The sequence below is a fragment of the Aquila chrysaetos genome, chromosome 11, assembly GCF_900496995.4.
Source record: "Aquila chrysaetos chrysaetos chromosome 11, bAquChr1.4, whole genome shotgun sequence".
NCBI classification, from domain to species: Eukaryota; Metazoa; Chordata; class Aves; order Accipitriformes; family Accipitridae; genus Aquila; species Aquila chrysaetos.
This window is the reverse complement of record NC_044014.1, coordinates 18879402-18899443: the sequence shown is the minus strand read 5'-3', so window position 1 is coordinate 18899443 and position 20042 is coordinate 18879402. Positions and strand designations below refer to the sequence as shown.

General features: G+C 35.7%; 1 protein-coding gene across 2 annotated transcripts in view; it reads right to left on the bottom strand.

Annotated features, from left to right (window-relative positions):
• Positions 1-1117: 1117 nt before the first annotated feature.
• Positions 1118-20042, bottom strand: part of PDE6C (phosphodiesterase 6C) — a 29971-nt gene continuing 11046 nt past the window's right edge. Inside the window, exons 2-23 of one of the 2 annotated variants that reach the window (XM_030031267.1) lie at positions 19327-19479; positions 19122-19211; positions 18749-18889; positions 18106-18180; positions 17953-18017; positions 17775-17841; positions 16977-17024; positions 16623-16772; positions 15792-15935; positions 15641-15709; positions 12420-12566; positions 11928-12035; positions 11727-11836; positions 10095-10182; positions 8305-8405; positions 7063-7170; positions 6750-6813; positions 5628-5702; positions 5400-5483; positions 4207-4360; positions 2032-2083; positions 1289-1403 (exon numbers count right to left, since the gene is read on the bottom strand). In XM_030031267.1, coding sequence (XP_029887127.1) covers positions 2064-2083; positions 4207-4360; positions 5400-5483; positions 5628-5702; positions 6750-6813; positions 7063-7170; positions 8305-8405; positions 10095-10182; positions 11727-11836; positions 11928-12035; positions 12420-12566; positions 15641-15709; positions 15792-15935; positions 16623-16772; positions 16977-17024; positions 17775-17841; positions 17953-18017; positions 18106-18180; positions 18749-18889; positions 19122-19211; positions 19327-19479 — 2061 coding nt within the window. In that variant the 3' untranslated portion in view covers positions 1289-1403; positions 2032-2063. Of the gene's footprint in view, positions 1404-2031; positions 2084-4206; positions 4361-5399; positions 5484-5627; positions 5703-6749; positions 6814-7062; positions 7171-8304; positions 8406-10094; positions 10183-11726; positions 11837-11927; positions 12036-12419; positions 12567-15640; positions 15710-15791; positions 15936-16622; positions 16773-16976; positions 17025-17774; positions 17842-17952; positions 18018-18105; positions 18181-18748; positions 18890-19121; positions 19212-19326; positions 19480-20042 lie in introns of both variants that reach the window. The other variant, XM_030031266.2, reaches the window with a different exon arrangement.

The following is a 20042-nucleotide window of genomic DNA, read 5'->3' as shown; positions in this document are numbered from 1 at the left end:
TATAATACGGCAAATCGTTCAGTCATTCTCCCTTCTCTGTGGTTGCTGAGGGCCCTTCAGTAAAAAAAAAAAAGTATGGGTCTGCTTTCTTTAAAGGGAGAAGTGGCGGGATGGCAGGATTCAGTCTGCAATCAGACTTGTTTGTTGCAGGAATTGCATTTGACATCCATCTCCTCTTAGATTTGGAACTAGTTCCAGTAAATACTCGAATCCGTGCATAATATACTAGCCATTTTCCTTCCTTCATCTGCAGGAGGAGCTGGCTTTGTGAGACCTGAGTAGAAGGTATGGAGTGGACTCTGTCATTCTTCAAGAACAGAAGGGTTTGGTAGGGAGATCGTTGTTTATGAAGAGCTAATTTGTGTGCAGTCTGTCTTCTTGGTTGTAGAAAGGGAGATAATGTGAATTCTGATGTGCTCTACTTCTGCTGTCCTCTCGCTCCCAAGATTAAATCGGTGCCAGTTCACTGGTTTTCAAATACTTTAATTTACTGCATTTTAAAAAAAGTGCATTGGGACTACATGAGCCTTTTTAAATGCCTTTGAATGTAGATCCTGCTGTAGATATAGTGGTATAGGTATCTTACTGAACTCTTACTTGTATGCAAAGTATGATGTTTACAGTCTGCTTTTTTTAGATTTTTACAATAAAAGGTGCTCAGGTCAGGAACTGTGGGCAGAGCCATTTGCACATGGGCAAAAGAGTGGTTTCTCTGAGCTGTGGCTACAATTTACAGATTTATCCTTCATAGTTTTGAAAAAATACTGTGTACCATGAACCTGCTTTTAATAGATATGAGCCAGGGAGTTGTGTTGAGCATTCCTAAAGTGACAGAGGTGTTTACTCTAGAACTTTATATAGTATTGAGAATGAAGGAGAAGGACAATTCCAGATTAAGGAAATACACATAATATAAAAATCTAAATATACAAGTTACAAAAATTGCAATTTTTTGTTTGAATTGTACATGTTAGATTTCATTCAGTAATTTCATATAAGACCTGTCAAAATTATTTATATTTTTTCTGGACAGTGTGCAGAAGTTACATATTTTAATAAAAATACTGTGTATAAATGGAGTGACATGAAAAAATATCTAGAGCGCACAGTTAACTCATTTTGCACCATTATTTTTTCTTTTAATTTTCCAGGTTTTAATTGTAACTGTTTGTTTACTCCATTAAAAATTATTTCCAACAAATGGCAAATGTTTAAGAGAATTGTTAAGAGATCGATCTATACTATTCTATGCGAAGCAGAAATCCACTGGGACTCATTAAAGTTCATTCTAGATGTCTTTTCTGTAGCAGAAACAGTGTCTGAGACAAAGAATTACAAAATTATACATGTTTTGGATTTTCCATCCTCTCCACTTCCGCCACCACCTCCAGCTGCATTTTCAGCTAAAAAACAGAGAAGGAAAGTAAAATGAGTATTTTCTGTTACTTTTTGCTGCTCTAATTTCTTGTTAAAAAGGTGTCGCTTTTGTGATATGCGTATTATGTGTGTTTGACCTTCTGAAAATTGAACATGCTTTCACTACTTGTCTGGGAAAATGGAATAAGAAACAGTAACATATGCTATAAATACGTATGTCTATATAGTGTAGCAGTTGATACCAACATTTCTCAAAGGACCAAACACACACTGAACCACTCTTACTGGAAAGTTTCAGTAGTTAAATATATAACTCTGTCCCACACATACAAAACTGAGGTATGCAAGCCATGCAAAAGAAAGAAACTCTTAGATCAATATAAACTGTGGATCTATTTTTGAAGCAGATGATACAAAAACTTTAATTTGACCTAATTGTATAAGCCTTTATCCAACCCTGCATGAATCCCTTTGTAATTACCAATTAAGAGAGACACTTTTTATGTTTGTTATCTATAGCTACTGATTCTGTTACTGTCTCTCTCAAATGATTCCACAGATGTTCATTGGTCCTAGTTAAGATTCTTTCAATGTAATAAATTGCGTTTCCAGGTTCATTTAAGTTAAGATACCAATATTAGAATTAAAACTTACATTTGAAAGCTGTGGATCACCATGTTACTAGGTCATTTTCGACCCTTTCCACCTGCATTGAAACATGTCACATAATCAGTGTCCTACCCTCTGTAATTTGTGGATATAATCAACACTATGTTACTAACTATGTATTTTATTTTCTTAATTTAATGCTGTGTTCTGTTTTAGTTTCTGTTCTGAACTTTCCACTGTAGTGGTTCAGCAAATATGTTTATTTTGTTTTCTGTCTACTGAATGGCTAAGAATAGCCAGGTCAGTGTGATCTAGAGAAACCACCGTGGTTCAGCATGTATCAAATTATTGTTTGTATGAACTGACTTAACAAACCCATATATTTACATGGCCTTGATTTTACAGTGTCAGATTTTTTCTTCACAAATGTGCATGGCCTCATTCCAGTGCACATTTTAAAAGATGCAAAATAATTCACTTACATTTTGTGATACCAGTTATGATATGCAAAGGTCACATCCTTAGCTCCTGCAAATCAGTCTGTCCATGCTTGCCTGTGTAAGGTTCCTTGTGGGAAAATACTTCTTTCCTTAAGTCAGTGACTAAGTGATTCCAAAATACCAATGATGTAAGATGGTCCTAATTTCAAGTGGGAGTAGAAATACCTGAATCTTCCTAAATGTATAATTTAATTTTTATTTAAGAATCTTATCCTTACGGGCATAGGATCAGACTTTAGTAACTGTACTTTTTGCCAAGAAAGCAAATTGTTTATGGAGGTTTGTGTGTAGGTCCCAGGTTGTTTTGGTTTGTTGTGCTGGTATTTCTGTGAAGTTCAGATGCTTACATTCCAGTGTAAGGAAAGAGTACTTTGTTCATGCTCACAACCAGCTAGTTCTCAGCAACAAATTAGTCTTAAATAAATAAGATTATATGATTAATTGCAAAAAAGTGTCTTTAAAAACAAATTTGGGAGACAATGGGGTGGGCATAATTTCTGTGAAAGTGTGTGTAAGTGGTATCACAGGGTGAGCAGGCCAAAATATTTCTTGCAATTTTATTACAATAATAATATTTGACTCATTTTATTAAACTTCTGTTTCAGAAATATGCTTTGATTAAATCATGTAACTTACAGTACTTTTTTAACCCTTTGCAACAACTTTTTTTTTTTTTTTTTTTTTTTAGCCTAGTATAATTTATTTTAGGAGCCAATAACTCTCTAGTTCCACTTCACACTCTGACAGTAACTTGATGAGTGGCCTTGAGTAGCCTCTCTTTTGTGTGAAATGTGAAGATACTCACCTATTTCCCACAGAGACTGATTAACAAATAAATTATTCAGTGCTGTTTTATGTTCTAAAGATGTGAAACACACACTTAGAGTAACTAACTTCTTCAAACTAGCTGACAACCAATCATTCTGTAGTAGTCACATGTGGTTTTGTTTTAATCTCTGAACCTTTTCAGTCATCTCAGCTGAATGGCAGGTCTATTGACCTGCTGTTCCACATGCAATACAGAATAAAAATAACTGACTCATTTCACTCTTACACTTGAGTGATAGGTTCTCAGTTTCTATAAAATCAGATTCTCTTCTAGGTTATTATACGCAAGTTTAGGACTTGGGCTGTCTTAGGAAGATTAGTGTTAAATTTGTAATGTGAGTGTATTTCAGCCAAGAAACTGATGGTAAGGAACTAGAGCCAAAAGTTTTATCTTAAACTTGGAAGAGAAGTGGGGATTTGTACTGCTTTTTTATGTTCCGGAAGCACACTATCCATTCCCCTATCTTTTCCTTATGCTTTTCATTTTCAACTTAAACAAAGCACCTGAACACATTTGGGGCTGATGCCACACAGAATTTTGATACATCTCTAGTATTTCAGGTGATAGCAGCATTCACAGATAAATGTTTAATTACATTCAGTTTTAAGTCTTAAGATAAAAGAAATTTTACACTCCCTTCACTTTTGTGATGGTCATATTTTCTACAATTCTGCAGTTTAGAAAATGAGGTCAGTGTACTGGATTTGTGTAATCTTTAAAGGTTACTCCTCTTCCAAGTGGAAATAAAGCTAATTTGGCTAATTCAGAACTCGCATACTATTAGTATAAAGGTTAATAGAATATTGCACTGCATGTGTGAATTTGAGAGAGAGAGAATATGTTGACTGCCTTACAAATATATATAAATGAAAGCCTTAGAAGTTACTTAACCTTTTTTGGCAGCTGCTTCTTCTTCCTGTTTCTTTTGTTCCTCAATAACTTTCATCTTTTCTTCATACTCATCAGCTCGTGTTTTCCATTCAACTCTGTTGTTTTGAAGGCCATCAAACATAGGTGTAATTTCCTTGTGAAACCTTGAGAATTCCTATAGAAACAATTTAAATTGGCAAATTAGAAATTTGTAAACATTTATGATTTGTAAAGTCTGAGTTTGTGGTAATAATGCTGCTTTGCAGAAAACATTAGCTTTCATTTTTCTATTAAATCTAATTCAGTATATATGCTAGATTAATTAATTTTATTTGATTTCACATTTTTTTCAACTACTTGTTCCATCTCTGGTAGTGGGTTTTTTGTAGAAGAGAAAAAATTTTACAAGAAATAGTGTGAGTACCTGCTGGTGCACATTTGAAAGCATGTTCTTGGCTATGCAGTGGTGGCATATTATTGGAAATACCATGTTGGGTTAATAATCCCCTATTGTGCACACAGTCTGTTAGAAAAGAACTGAATTATATACTGCACATTTTAGTATCTTCCTTAATCCCACATTTGATAGTCTGATTCATATAATACAATTATAACTGTGATACACGATATTTTATAATATGATTATCAGTATGAGGATATAACAAAAAAGTCTAGTATCTTATAGTATATTCCAAGCAGATGAGGATGTATCTGAAGATGTTAAAATATTACATGTCACTTTTCTGCATGACATTTTGGGGTAATAGTAAAAGCTAGACAGGGATTAGGCACATTTCAGTGCCTTACAGAAGATACAGAATATCTATATTTCCAGAATATTGCAAGTTTCCTATTCCCTTTGCTGTGCCATTAACTGCTTTCTGTAACCATCTACGTGTTGCATACTTAGATTAAATGGGACTGTGAATAATCAGACTAGGCTTTCTAACTCAGTCTTTCAAGGTAGTAACAAAACCTCAGCACCCTCAAGTTTCACTGGGATCTTCACTTTTTATGAATTTGCTTCACATCTCTTGAATTTGGTTTGTGGGAGCAATTCTTCTACGTAACAGAACACTGAAAAATTGTGGCGGTTGTGATAGTGATTTACCCTGTGACTGAGAGTCCTGCTGCTGTCTAGAAATTTTAACTGCACCAGTGTCACTAACTGTGCGATCAGAACTGCTGCAGCGGAAAAACAAAAATATTCTTACCTTGTACACAAATGTACACACAAAATCTATGAAACCAACTTGGAGCTTAGGTAGTTCATCTCCTTTGTTTCTGTCCATCATAGGCTAGAACAGAATAGCAGTAATTTAGATTGTGTAGATACTGTGCTTTTTGGTATAATGATCTAGTAAGCATCATGGACCATTATCTAGTCAATGTTTTAATAACAGTTAATATTGCTTAACAAAGTTAAATTATTTAGTACTTACAATTGGTTGTTGCTGTAGCACAGTTCTTTCCAGGTCACCTTGCTCCCAGAATTCATTTGCAACCATGAGGGCAACCTGAATAATCACAATTCAGTGGAAGTGTCAGCAGAAAGCAGCAAATTTAAATAAATAAATAAAAGAACAAGGCTTTCCAGAAAATGTGAAAATGTTGATTAGCCAAGAACTGGCATATTACCGTTTACTACTTAACTATTATTACTAACTTCCCTTCCACAAAGAGAGGACTTATTTCTTGCTAGATGAGTTATCTCTGAGTCGTTTAAAACGTTCTCCAGGAATAGGGAGCTTTGGTCAAACACAATAGAATTCCACTTTTTAATCCCTGTAGAGATAGTCAGGTGCTTCTTTCAAAAATTACAGACACTCTCTGGTGTACTTCAGGCTTCTTCCAGCAAATTATCTCTACCAATATTCTGGTGCATGCTGAGTAAATGATAGGTTATTGTCAACAGGAACAAGACAGTATTAGCAACATAACAATCTTCTAGTACCTGTAATGTGTATTACTTAAGAAGGCTCCACAAGCATCTTGCAGTTGCATTTTGATTATGCATTGTTAAAGCTTATTCCTGTAAGGCTAAGTGATGAGCTTCAGTGTGACGGTCAGTAAGTACTGGAGTACTTGAAGTACTTATGTACAAAGCAGTGTCACACTATATTACAAAATTTATTTTTAGCATGTTTAAGCTACTTTGCAGTGGCACCATGATCCACAGAATAGATACAATTCAAATCATACTGTTGTTAAATCAGTACCTTAAAAATAGCTGAAAAATAGCAAAAGTTGGTGAGCACAAAAATAACTGAGGGATATTTAAGGGTACCTAGAACAGCTGACAGAATCAGGGATGCCAGTTTTAGCTGAAGGACAAGTAGAGAAGGGTGGAACAACTGTAGAGTACTTGGGGAAGAGGCGTCCTGGAACGCTTACACTCGCAGCGGCAGAAAAACAGAGGTTGTTTACTGGAAACACAGTTGGGTGTAGATACTTAAGTATCTATCAACTGATAATAAGTAATATTTTTTTTTAAAATGATCATGCACCAAATAGACAGTAAAACTAATAGCAAATGCAGTATTATCTATTTGAAAAGTACCTACCTTACTTTGCACTTCCCAAGGCTTGGTTATTGCAGACAGGTCACATCCAGTCATCATCATAGCCCTTTGAAAACACAAAACAAAACAGGAATATAGTTAGGATGATGATAGGAAAAAAAAAGGTCTGGATTTTTTTAAGGATTTAGATAGCTAAGATGCAGATGGATGCACATTTTGCATATTTAAAATCATGGTTATACTCATCATCGGACAATAACACCAAGTCTTAATTTACACATTTAGGTGCCCAAATTATTTTGAAATCTGGTCCTAGATAACTGATTGAATAAAGAATAAAATATTAACCACCTACATGATGACTTCTTTTTTGGTTGGGTCAATAGATATATATTTAATTGCCTCCTCTTCTGTTTCCATTTTTTCAATTGCATCCACAATCTTTTGAAACATAGTTCTTTTCCTGTTAAAATATACCAATAAACCATATATTAGTGAACACAAATTCCTGCATTAAAAATGAAATAGAAAACCATATTTCTGATATTTATGCTTTTCCAAACTAGCATCCTAGTTGTAGTATCAAAGTGACACCTTATTCCCATTGAACTCAAACTTTTCAGGTAATCTACCACATTGAGATTTTGCCATATACCACTGACATCTAAAGTATTATGTCAGAATTCCTGCCAAAGAAACAAATAACCAGTTTCCTGACTCTTCATATCAAACTGTTTAGGGTGACATTCTTATTTCTTTAGTGTTAAATGTTTATTACTTCCTGTAACATAATGAATTGGGAAAAGTGAAGCAAATACTAATAAATGTTCTTCCACTCCCTCCCATCAAAAATCCAAAGAAGCACTAAGACCTGACTGAGAAGAACTTTCAGAAACATAACCATGTCTTGCTATTGCTTAATAAATCTTCTAATTTGCATTTAGAGTGAATGAAATAATGGAATTATTGTTCGCTAAAATGTAATAACTGCTGTTGAACAACTTACTGAATTGTTTCCTGTCTCCTGACTTTAAATTGTCCTAGTCATAAGACATCTGTACCAAAACAAAAGGCTCCATATGTCTTTAAGGAAAATACCCATTATAAAAGCACATGAAGTCAGTAACTTAGGAACAGGATGGATGATTTGATATTTGGAGCCTTTGGCATGTTTAGCACTGGGATCAGTTGATGTCTGTAGTTTTGTTTTTAAACCAGCATCTTAATTTCCATGTCATAAGCATACTCCTGTTTATCATGAGTATTTGTAGTATGGTACACTAAATAACACATGCATGCAACCTTAGGATTAGGCTACAGAATCCACACTTCTGAAATACAATGTTTGCTGTAACTAAAAGCATATTTGAATGACCTACTAAATGTATACGAAGTATTATGTATGTTTCTGTGCTCTCTAATTTGAAAGCTTATAATGGATCTAAGAATGTCTTGGTTTTTTTACAAGAATTAGACTTAATAACAGTTTTAAATACAGCTCTGTACTCTGCATATAAACAACCAAAAACTACAGTTATAAATTCTATAGGATTGACTTTTTTTTTCAGTAGGAAGTTATACAGAATTTAGTACTTACTTGAAATACAAAGCCAAGTCAGTTGCTATTATTGCAACTTCAAATAAGTGTAGAACGGTTTCAAACTGGCGCTTATTTAGGTTCTGGAAGATGTTTAAACTCTGCAAGATGGAAAGTTTATGAATTCAATTCCTTTTATAACACTGTCTTTGGTTTGTACTATACAGGTTGTCTCACAGAATAGCATAACAAAATTGGCCAACTACAGCCCCTAAATTAAAATAATGCTAAAAATGAAAAATTATTTGATTGGTAAAGATGGCCCTTATACATGGCTAATAAATGGCTAAATAACTGTGTGAACGGTAGGTGGATCTAAGATGCTGCCCCCAGAGGCTGAACAAATAACTAAATCCACAGCAACTCAAAACAGTTGTAAATCCTGCTATTGCCATATATATATTAAAGAAAACCACCTGAATGCCACATAATTAGTAAAGAAATGGCAGTTCTTCATAATGTCTTTACTGTTCACATTCCATAAACCTAATTTTCCTAGACTTTTTAAAGCTTCACAGTAGAGACCTTTTCCTCCTGTTAACCTGGGTTGGCACAATTGCCTGCAGTGCTATTCGGGACGTACCATAGTAAGTGCAATGTCCTTTTCCTCAGGCAAAGGGAATGAGAGCATCACACTCAGCATTTTTCTAAGTGTCCTGGTTTTCCTTCCTTCTTTAACTGAGGGGACAATACCTGTGAGAGCACAGGGCACAGCAATGCTGCTGTTGAAAACCTCCAGAGGTCCTGACAACTGCTCCAGCAAAGAGGAGGGGTTAATCCCCAGCATCTCACATTTGAAAAAGTATATTGCCATCAATAAAGGTAAAGGTGTTTGGTTTGGTTTTTTTTAAAATCATAAATCTGGGTATTTTATGATCACTGTGCTACTGGTTAGTGTAAGGATTTATTCTGTGGCCTCATGAGGTCAGGAAACAGCACCACCACAGGGATTAGAAAATGAAAAATGAGGGTGAAAATGGGTGCCTGCCACGTTGCTGTGAACAAGTGGGATGGAAGGGGCACGTGTGTTCAAGCCTTGCCTGTTAAATTTCTTATTTCCCTGCAAAATATGTAGTAGATAGTTGTAAATAGTCTCTTCCCTTGTAGCCAGGACAGAGCCAGGCGCTGCTGAGGGAAGGATGGCTGACCTCCACTGGAGGAGCAGGGCCCCGCGGGCCGCACTGCTGCCATTTTGTTGAGCCTGAGGAGACTGTGGTGGGGAACCTTACCTCCGCACCTGCTGGGGAAGGGCAGCTGAGGGTGTCTGCCTAATTCAAGGAAGATCAGTAATGGGAGCTGCAGCAGAGCCTCATGATACTGCCTTCTCTGTCTTAGCAAGGTAAGGTGTGTGTGGAGTCTGGCCTGGGTGTGAGGGGGCCCTCCATAAACATCTCCATCCCTTTGCTCCTCAGCTGCCAGAGCCAGCAGCTGAACTCAGACCTCACAAAGCATGGGCAGCAGTTTAACTAGAACATTTTGTATGTATGTATTGTATTTTCTGCTTTGGTTTCAACATCAGCTGTTTTGTGAAAGTAGAAAAGACCTGAGGAGTGTGAGTGAGGCCCAGAGGAAAAGCTTTTCTATCTTAAGTGAGTCTATTTATGGTGAAATGACTGATGTTTCTCTAAAAGTGGACAATGCATAAGAATTTGGCTTAAACTTCTGAATTTTAGCATAATTTCTTAATCTGGACCTAGAGGAATGAATGAGACAGTGTGAAATTTGGAACATTGTAACTTAATTGGATCTTTTGTGTGATTAGTGTGAGCAGAAAGTCCATGCAGACATACCTCATCTTGCAGTAGAGTTTTACTGTACTCTAGGTGATGCCTTTCTAAAATGGAAGAGCCATGAAGTTTTGCCAGCGGAGCGGCTGACCTGTTGAAGAAGAAGCAATTCTTTATAGTATTTTGGAGGCAATAGTTTTGATTCAGGGTTCAGATTTTTAGGATTAAAATGCTTCTGATCTTCATGTTCAATAGTTTAATCTATGTATCTTAACCATTGGTATGATGCAGAGCAAAAATATAAATACTTGCTTGCCTTCACTCTTGTGACTGCATAATGATGGAAATTGGAGAGCACTGTGTGTTCAGTGCCCACTAAAGTCAAAGGCGTGGTTAGATGCCTCAAAACTCAAAAACTGTGTTTTGTAAAACTTGCCTCTATTTTGTCTTTCACATTCAGTTTTGCTGTTTGTTTAATCTATGCATCTTCTGTGTACCTTAAAAGAAGCCTTTATCCATCGTTTAATATTTATTCTGTGACACGGTTTTTGAACTCATGTCTGTCTGTAATGACTGTGGGCCATGTCCCCTGTGATTCTAACTTACTGTAAGTTAAATCTAAAGTAAGAGTATAATGCAGTTTAATTCCTCTAATGCCCTCGGGCTCCTCCCCTCCCCCCAAATCACCATTTTATGGACGGTGCAAGTCCTGACAGCTCAGGTGTGTTCAGTCTTATCACAGAGCTCAAAGCATTCCTCTGACATTGGGCTAAGCTTCAAGCAGAAGAAATTCTGCATCAGACTATGGTAGTGGGAGGAAGGGAGAAGCGTCCTATCTACATAGGCTCCAGGTGGTTCTGCTTGTTTGGAAGTGTATTTTCCTCTTTTCTTCCCCTGGCTAATAACTGCGTTCCTGAGATAACCCAAGGCGGATTGCTACATGCTACCTGTATTTTCTGACTTGTGATTAGGACTGTCGTGGTAAAGCCTGATAACTTTTATAAATAGCTTTACTGCGTATGACCTCACGTAGAGGGCTTTCAGCTAGGGAAGACCACAGTAGGAAGATTTAAACCCCCCCTTAAACTTATTTGGATGAGAGACAGTCCGCTGAATAAGAATCAGCGCCTGTCATTCTCTCTCCTACGTCACCTGGAGAATCCTTGAGAATAATCAGAAAATCCCCTCGTGTCACTGCTCTAGCATGCAGGCTGAAATGCCTCTCCTGAGAGGAGTGTAACCAGGGTCAGAGGAGGAGGATGAATCATTCTGGAGATACAGTTGGTGGGAAATTGTACTCAGAAAATTATGGTTATAATCTTCTCGTACACGTGACATTCTGAGAAACCTGAATCCCTCTCCAGAAAAGTGCTTATGCCCTGTCTTGAAAAAAGTAATCCAGTTAGGGATTTTAATTTACTTTTCTCATTTCTTTGTGGCCTCATGTGCATGAAGCTCTGCTACAATCCAAGCATTGGTAGAGCTTAGTCTCTCTTAAAAGATTCTTCTAAGATTCTGCTTTTGCATTTTGTCTTTGTGTTTCAGCTGTCATGATGCTCTGAGGCAGAAATGTTCTGTAGGATAAATGTTTATTCATGCCAGAGGAATACCTTGTATTTTTGCAAGTTTTGGTATGTTTTTTTCATTTGCCACTAAAAATACTATATTTCCATATATCTGAGCATTTGTACTTACTTCATCTGATACAAGTTATTGGTCCCTCTGTGATCAATGTCATGGCAGAAAGCAGCAGCAACCATGGCAAAGGCTTCTAGATCAGTATAGTATTTCTTTATTTTGCCTGTCTGTAAAAGAAAACAGACAATTCTGAATTTTCCAGTTGGAATTGAAAGGAAAACTAAATTATGAATGTAAGGTTAATATTAGTAATATTACCATCAGCAAAGTAAACATTGTTTGTCCCACATTGAATCCATGTCGCCAGTTATGGTAAGTGATATCTCGATAACCCTTTCTGACTGTGTACATCCATCTTGTAAGGACCTATTATGAACAAAAGTGATTAAGGCTGTGCTATTAATTGAAACTAAATGATGGAATTCCTATAAAATTACTGGAATATACTATGAAATTCCTGTAATAATGTGCAAGTTCTATGAAAATAATTGCTTTTCATTGAATTAAACATGGAACCAGAAAATTGTTCTTATGTAAATGCATGTTGATTTAATTCCTTCCATAGCTCACACAATTTCAGGATTAGTTTTAAGCCTTTATGACAAATATGCAAATGTTTAATTAAGAATGGAAGATTGTTATCCATACCACTAATATTTTAGTGTTGCCTACTTCTATATTAAAGTACCTACAGTCAGCTATTTTTCTTCTATCTTAAAATAAATATAAACAAGACAAAATAAATCAGACCTCAGCTGGGACTTTGAACTTTTCAACAACATTTATCTCAAAGAACAGTCGTATTCCACAAGTTATCAGGCCGTGCTCTGTAACGGGAAAGTCACTGAAGCGGAATTCATACAGTTCTAAATCTTTTGGATCAGGTAATTCTTCCTTCTGTTAGGAAAAGTCAAAAACACAAGGGTTTTTCTGGCAAGAACAAAGTTGGAAAAACTTTTTTATTTTCTTTTCTGACTTCAGTAGAAACGTTGCCTATGGACAGTATGCTTACTATATCTTTAAAGGCCTCAGGTTTCAGTGCAAACTAATGTGTACTAAGTTATGAAACAAAATCGTGATGCTGCTGGCTTTCTTCTCAGAGAGAATAGCTAAAAGTCTTAGCCAGGCAGTGTTTCTTCCTACTCTGAATTCCAACACAATCTGTTGTGACCATGTCAGTTCCTTAGTTCAGAAATCTCAGGCCTTGGAATTTCTCCTTCTTGGCATAAAATCCTGTGATTCTCCCACTTTTAGCCTGGTCTCAAGTCTGCAGTTCATCTTTTTCACAAACAAAATTATTCTTGTTAAGTGTTGTTGTTCTGTTTTGGATCTTATGACCAGTGATGAATATAGTGACCAAAACCAACCTGTCTAGAACAAAACATTTTTTACAGTAAAGTATAACAGCAACATTTTTTTTAATAACAGAAGGCTTGCTTGCATGCCTACCTACCCATAGCCTTGTCTTCTCTTGGAGAGACTATAGGCAAGCAAAGATTCCTGTACATTTTTTAACCTCTGGAGTGCTGGTGGTTTGTTTCTGCTCTACAACCAACTCTAAAAATTAGTCTGTCCTACCTTGTCTCCTGTGACAGCCTCTCTTTGTCTGTGATAGTCTATATACACTTAATAGACAAACCTGTAAGGTTGATATGGCACATGGAGAGTGGACTGGAAAATCCTACAAGATCAGATGTAAAAATTCACAAATCTTATTTGTGTTCTTGTTTGTCTGCTTGCAGTAGATACCTGACTGCTTGGCTCTTGAATGATCTCAGTATATGCATAAAGTAAAAATTGTTACAATGCTTAAATGTACAAAGCATTTAGTATTCGTGGTTATTATGGCTTATTTAAAATCCCTTAGAGTTGTTTACTTTCTAGTGCTGTAGTTGGTGGTGATTTTGTCCTAGTAACTGCCTTTCTATAGTTTAGAACAGTAATTTCTGAACAATCCTGACTACTGATTAAAATGAGGGATCATTCCAGAAGCAGTGAGCTGTATAAGTGCATAATCTTTTCCTTACGTACTAAATTTCATTAGAAGCTGTCTGGATGCCACTCAGGGATTTTTCTCTCTCTGAAGGGCAGGTACAGAGCATATACTAAATTCTAAAATGCAGAGGATACAAAAGTTAAGAAGCCTGTATTAATTTTAAATTGCCTATTTTGTATACATTATATAGATTCACATTGAATAGCCTAACTGGTAATAGCGATATAAGTGAACTGTTCTGTAACACTTTTCATCTGTATATCCCAAAGCCGAGGGAGAGCAGTATTGTATTTTAAACAATGAGCCCCAATCCAAATAAGAATTAATTCAGGGATGTCTGATGCAACATAAAAAATAGATTATATGATGATAATGACTCCCTTCCTCCATAGTAGCCTATAAATGATCTCCATTTTACGGATAAGGAAAAAAAAATGACTGAATGTATGCATCTATTTCAACAAATAAGGCTGAACTGCCATGCAAAGGTATTTCCTTCTGCCTGGGATTTTCCTTTATATCTACTCTGATCTGAGGTCAAGGACAAGGAAACCTGAAGCAGTGGTGTTTTAAGACCCATTACTTTGTGAATCATAAGATCTAGAATCACCTGCTTTATCCCATTAGCTATCTGGGATTCCAGGTCTTATAATAGGATAAAGCATTTGCATGTAGCCTTGGAAGTGCAAAATGTATTAGACCTTTGAATTTGTGACTCCACAATGTTGAGAGAACTCACTTAAATTGCTTTTTGGAGATTTAAAAATTCATACCAATATTATGTTGTTACGTTTGGAGCCTGTTCCATAATAATTACTTGTTGCTCTACTAGTAGAGAGATTTTATAATGTTTATCTATTAGTTTTTGCAATTCTTCATGCAGCTAAATTAAATTGACTTTAAAAGGTTGTGAAGCTACACAAGGTCTGTTAATGTTCTGTGGTTTCACCACTTGTAAGCTGTGTGAGCATCTGTTTTGTGGGAGCTAGTAAAACCTTAACACCATTTCATTCCAGCATGTACATGCACATAACTAAAAATAGTTCAATGAGATCTTTTCCCTGTGGCTATGTCTACATTAGGAAATGTGGTGTAATAGGAGGAAATATGTGAAGTGGTTGGCACTGGAAGTCAACCAATTTGTGTGTATTTGACCTTTTTTTCTTCAGCCTAGCTCTGTTTTGATCCATTAACGGTGGCAGTTCATTTAGTGTTTTCCTGGAGCACATCTTTGAGTTTTGTTTCAGATAAAGTAAGCCAGTGCATGTGCTCCAGGACTGCTCCACAAGAAAAAATGAAGTGCACTAAGTGGGCACAAACAGGAGTTTTCCTCCAAAAAGGCCCTCCCTTTCTAGACTGAAATACTAAGGCAGCCAGAGGACTGCACAGTCTGGAAAAGAAAGTGACTCATTTTTGGTTTAGTAGTAGCAGAGTTTAAAACTCTGATTAGGTCAAATCTGTTTCATCACTGTGAAGTCACTGATCACTGTCTTTGGACCTCTCTGCCTAAGGAAATGCAAGAAAATTAATCTGAAAGTAGGTTAGTTCCACTGGACACTCCTACATGTGTTCTCTTACTCAGAATGAAAGTGACCTTACATCAATGTCCCTTCTTTTATTTTCAAAATTAAATAAATTCAATTATATACCTAGCACTGTTGCCATGGACATTTAAAGAAGTTAAACACTTTAAATGTTAACTTATATAAACATTTCTATATAACTCTGACTATCCAAGTCTGTTGACACATATCTGGGACAGAATATTTCCTTGTAGGTAACAGTGGGGTCTGTACATAGAAGAACTGAAGAAGTTGAAGGTGTATGATTAGATCAACTCCACCTAGCTTGTCGAACTGATAGCTAAAATCAATTGTATTAATCAGGATTTGGTTATACACAACTTTTTCTATAATGAGAACACATTACTATCTGATATAAACATGCCACCAGAATTTTCAGTTTAATGACTTACCAAAATCCTGATAAGATCCTTTTGATCACATTCTTCTACACTATTGACATTTAATTTCTCCTTGTATTTCTAAAACCAAAAATGAGTAAGAAATTCAGTTTTTGTGTAGCACATTTCCTACTTTAATTTTGTGACTATGGGCAAAACTTACCAGTATAGATTCAACTTCAGAAGGGGTGGCCTTTGTCTGGTACATAAGCATTTCCTGAGCAATGTCTTTTCTGTTTTCAAGCTTGTTCATTTTGTCATAAGTGTCGGTATTTAAAACAGACCACCCCAGGAACTGTGTAAGAGTCTGGAACAAAGACAAGCAAAGCAGAGATGACACCATGACAATAAAATTAAACTGACAATTTGAACTTACTTTTCTTAAACACCAGTTTCTGGTAGTGCCCTTTGAAAAGCAATGTGTAACCCTACTTGTTAGAGGCTTTTACCTTCCATCAACAGGTTCTGTTAGCACCTCACAGCTTTTAATGACGTTGTTTGTCTCAACCTAGTAATTAGGGGCCCATATTCCCACTTTGTATACAGGACTGTGAGGCTTATGAAGCTTAAGGTAGCTGAGTGGACTTGGGTACACTGTGTAGCATCTTATCTTGCCTAAGTACTTGTGATCATAAATGCTCTGGGAACTCCCATGATCACAGGCATGATATCCATTGGCAAGCAGCATGCCATACTTGCTTACCCACTGCTAATTAGGAGATGCTGACTATCACTAAAAAGTCAAATGATTAAAAATAAAATTTTATCTGACTTTTGTTCATTATTGGAATGTAAATGATCTCTCATAAATTTTCAGGTTTATAGCAGGAAATAAAATTTCTGATTCTTAAGAAACTGTAAAGAAGATAGACATTTGGCTAGATGTTAATATAGCCTATTTGAAAATTTTTAGACATTTTAAAATTACTTTTTAGAATAATATTTTTATTAACATCATATGGGTCCTTAAAGCCTCTAATCCTATTAAACTTACTTCAATGATCTGTTCATCATACTCGTCAAAAGGTTTTCCATCTTTCCTATTGTAAAATGTTGCAACTCCCACAATTTCTTCTTTTTTGTTGACAATAGGCAATGACAGGACATTTTTGATAACCCATCCGGTCTCATCCACTGGTCCTTTCTGTAGGAAAGCCAAAGAACAGGAAATGTTGTGTATTTCTTTGAAACTAGTAATACAGCTATTGATACAGGCAATGTAACACTAAGACCCATGCATCACAAACAAAAGAGAAATTATTTATGTAATCAACTGTATAACTAATTGGTGGAAAGCATTAGCATATTTTTCTACGATATCTATAATTATTAACATTACTGGAATTACCTGAAATGTGAAATATTCATCGGCTGATGCATTCATCATGTTACAAATCTGCAGCATAAAGAAAAGGAGAGATTGTTTAAATGGAATATAATGTGCACCAAGACTTGGCCTGATATTTTAAAAAGGCATATTTATTTTCTAAGCTGACAACAGTGAGCACCCTAGTTAGCTACAGAAATTAAAACTGTTCCTATTAAATTAGATGTGGTTATTCTAACAGACATCATTCTGGAGCGCTTGTAGCAAAGTCCCTCATGTATGATCTCTCACAGTACAAAAACATAATTGTTAAGAAAATCACTTCCAGTTTAAAATGGCATGGGGGTTTATAGAAAGAAATAACTGAGTACTAAGGGCTCTGTCCTTACTGCTATTAAAAATGCCATAGGATTACTAATAACTGTCATACATCACAACTTTGAATTACGTATATTGTCTATGCAAGAAGAGATAAGAAAAAAGAAAAATGTAAAACTGTGTATATGATGGTTTTTTACTTTGACATTTTATTGTGAGACTTAGTTAGCACACCTGGAAAGTGACATCAGATGCACACATTATTCCTCCAGTGTCACCACAATCAGAGGAAAATTTTCCTGATGTTTTGGCTGTTTCTGCTGAGGGCTTGTCTCCATCCAGACTACTGATTCAGATGATTTCACTGGGAACTAATGACGCTGGAAGCAGCATGGTATTTTTGTAGAGGTTTTTGGTTTGTGGGGAGGTTTGGGATTTTTTTTGTTCAATCAGAACTGCATGAACTAAAACTTTTTATTTTTACATTTGGTATGAACTTACAAATCCATTTTCAGCAACATATGTTGGCAATCCACTGACAAGACACCAGTGATCTGCTGGAGGTGACCTTTAGAGAGCGAATGAGATTAAATTATTTCTACAATACAGACATGTTATTATTCTATCCCAGCAATATATCTAATTACCACACATTCACAGGCTGCCAATGAATACTCACGGAATTACTTTGATTTCTTCTTTTCCATGTAAAATATAGTCAATAATCTTATAAAAGTTGATTTCCTAAATAAAAAGAGAAAAACATGCCGGTGACGTGTACAACCTCAATGTCAAAATTAAGATTCATAAAAAGAAAAATTAATATCCTCACTCGTCCATCAGGTGTCTTGGGGCCTTTGTAAGGCTCTGCCTCCCCCAGCCGGATTGGCCACTCATCATAGAACTCCTGAGAAAAAGATACACAAGGTTTAGCAAAAGGAAAAAAAATCAGTTCTGTGTTCATAGATAACATGACATCTGTGGATAGCAATTGTGGTTTTCCTTCTCCATAGCTGTACTATGGTCACATTTCAGACAATATTAAGAAAACATTGTTAAATATATTCCAGGCAAGAAATGTTTGCCAGTAAATTGCAGGTTAATCTGAAGCTTACCTGTGGATGGTTGTACAGCTTAATTGTTGTTTTAGAAGGCAGGTATTAATAAAACAATAATCAGACCTGCACTTCTGTCTTCTACCCTTTCTCACATGGAATTATTAATATGAAAAATTACAGAATTAGCCTTTATGTTTATCATGGTTGTATCCTTTGCCATGCTTATATTTTGCATGTAAATTTTGTAATGTGGTTAGATTTTATATACATTATCCCAGAGGCTTAGAAAGCATGGTACTTTGTGTCTTGGAGAGACGTGCACTAGAAATATGCAGAACAAATTAATTAGAAGGATGGATTTTATAACTTAAAGTTAGGACTAGCAAATTTCTAGCAAGTAGGCAAAATGATTGTTACCTTCTCTTTAGTCATGTCGAGCAGACCAACAGAGTATCTTTCACAATTCAAATACATTCGAATAGTATACAGTGCTTTGTGAAACTGCCGTTCTATATCTGTTAGCTCTTCAAATACTTTGTTGGCAGACCACAAAAGCATCTATTTACAACAAAAGAGAAAGAGGGTAAATGTTCACAACAGTAAGAAAACATAAACATAGGAATCCTAGGCATTCCAGAATAAAATGATAAGGTGCATTACCATTTTCAAATAAAAAAAAATTAAATAGATGCTATTCTTACTTCAATAAGGTTGCAAGAATATAAAATAGTGGGAATATTAATGGTTTCACACAAAAACAAAGTATTATCATTAACAAATTCTTCTATACCTGACTTCTTCGGGATTCAATATTGTAGAGATATGTCGTATGATGATTTCTTAGGGCCAAAGATATAAAATTGAGGTATTTTTTAAATACCTAAAAAATGACAAAGAGCAAAAATAAGACAAAGGTATCAAATCAAGAGGTAGATTCACTCAAACTACTTGTTGAACTAACAGCTGTACTGTTGTGTGACATTTGAGGTTATTACCTCTTCATCCTCTTTTGAGAACTCAGTGGCATTTAATTTGTTGAGTGCCATCACAACAGCAAGCACCTCTTTACCCTGCATAATTGGGGTTGCCAACATACTGACTGTTGTATAACCAGTTTTTTTGTCCATAAAGTCAGAAAAATGGTTGTTCTGAAAGAAAAGAAAAAAAAACACCAAAGCACAAATGAAACATAACAATTAGTTACACACCAAGAGGAAATGATCATTTCATTTGATAATTTATGTTTGCAATGCTATTCGCACAGTTTCACAGTGTGGTAGGTATATACTCACAAAAACCATTATCATTATTTAACTCAATCTTGCAGAGTTATATGTACAAGCTTAACTCAGGCATTGCTTATGAATATAGCTTCTGAAACCAAGTTCTGTGCAGTTTTTATTAGAATGATGAGGAATTTGAGGAATTAAAAATATGAGAAAATCTAGAATAAAGGAGAGAGTAATATGACTTTGTGGCTACCTGAGATTCTAATACATATGGCTTGCATGTAAGAGAATTACTTCATAGCTATGTTAATATTTATTATTATTATTTAATTATTTCTGGAGATAAAATTCATGATACTGCCCCATCACACAATGTTTAAAACTACCGTCTGTCCTGAACATATATGGCTAAAAATGCTTCAGGCAGAGAGGCATCCCCAGCAGGTATGCATCTGGCTGAGCTGCTCCTTACTCCTTCCTGT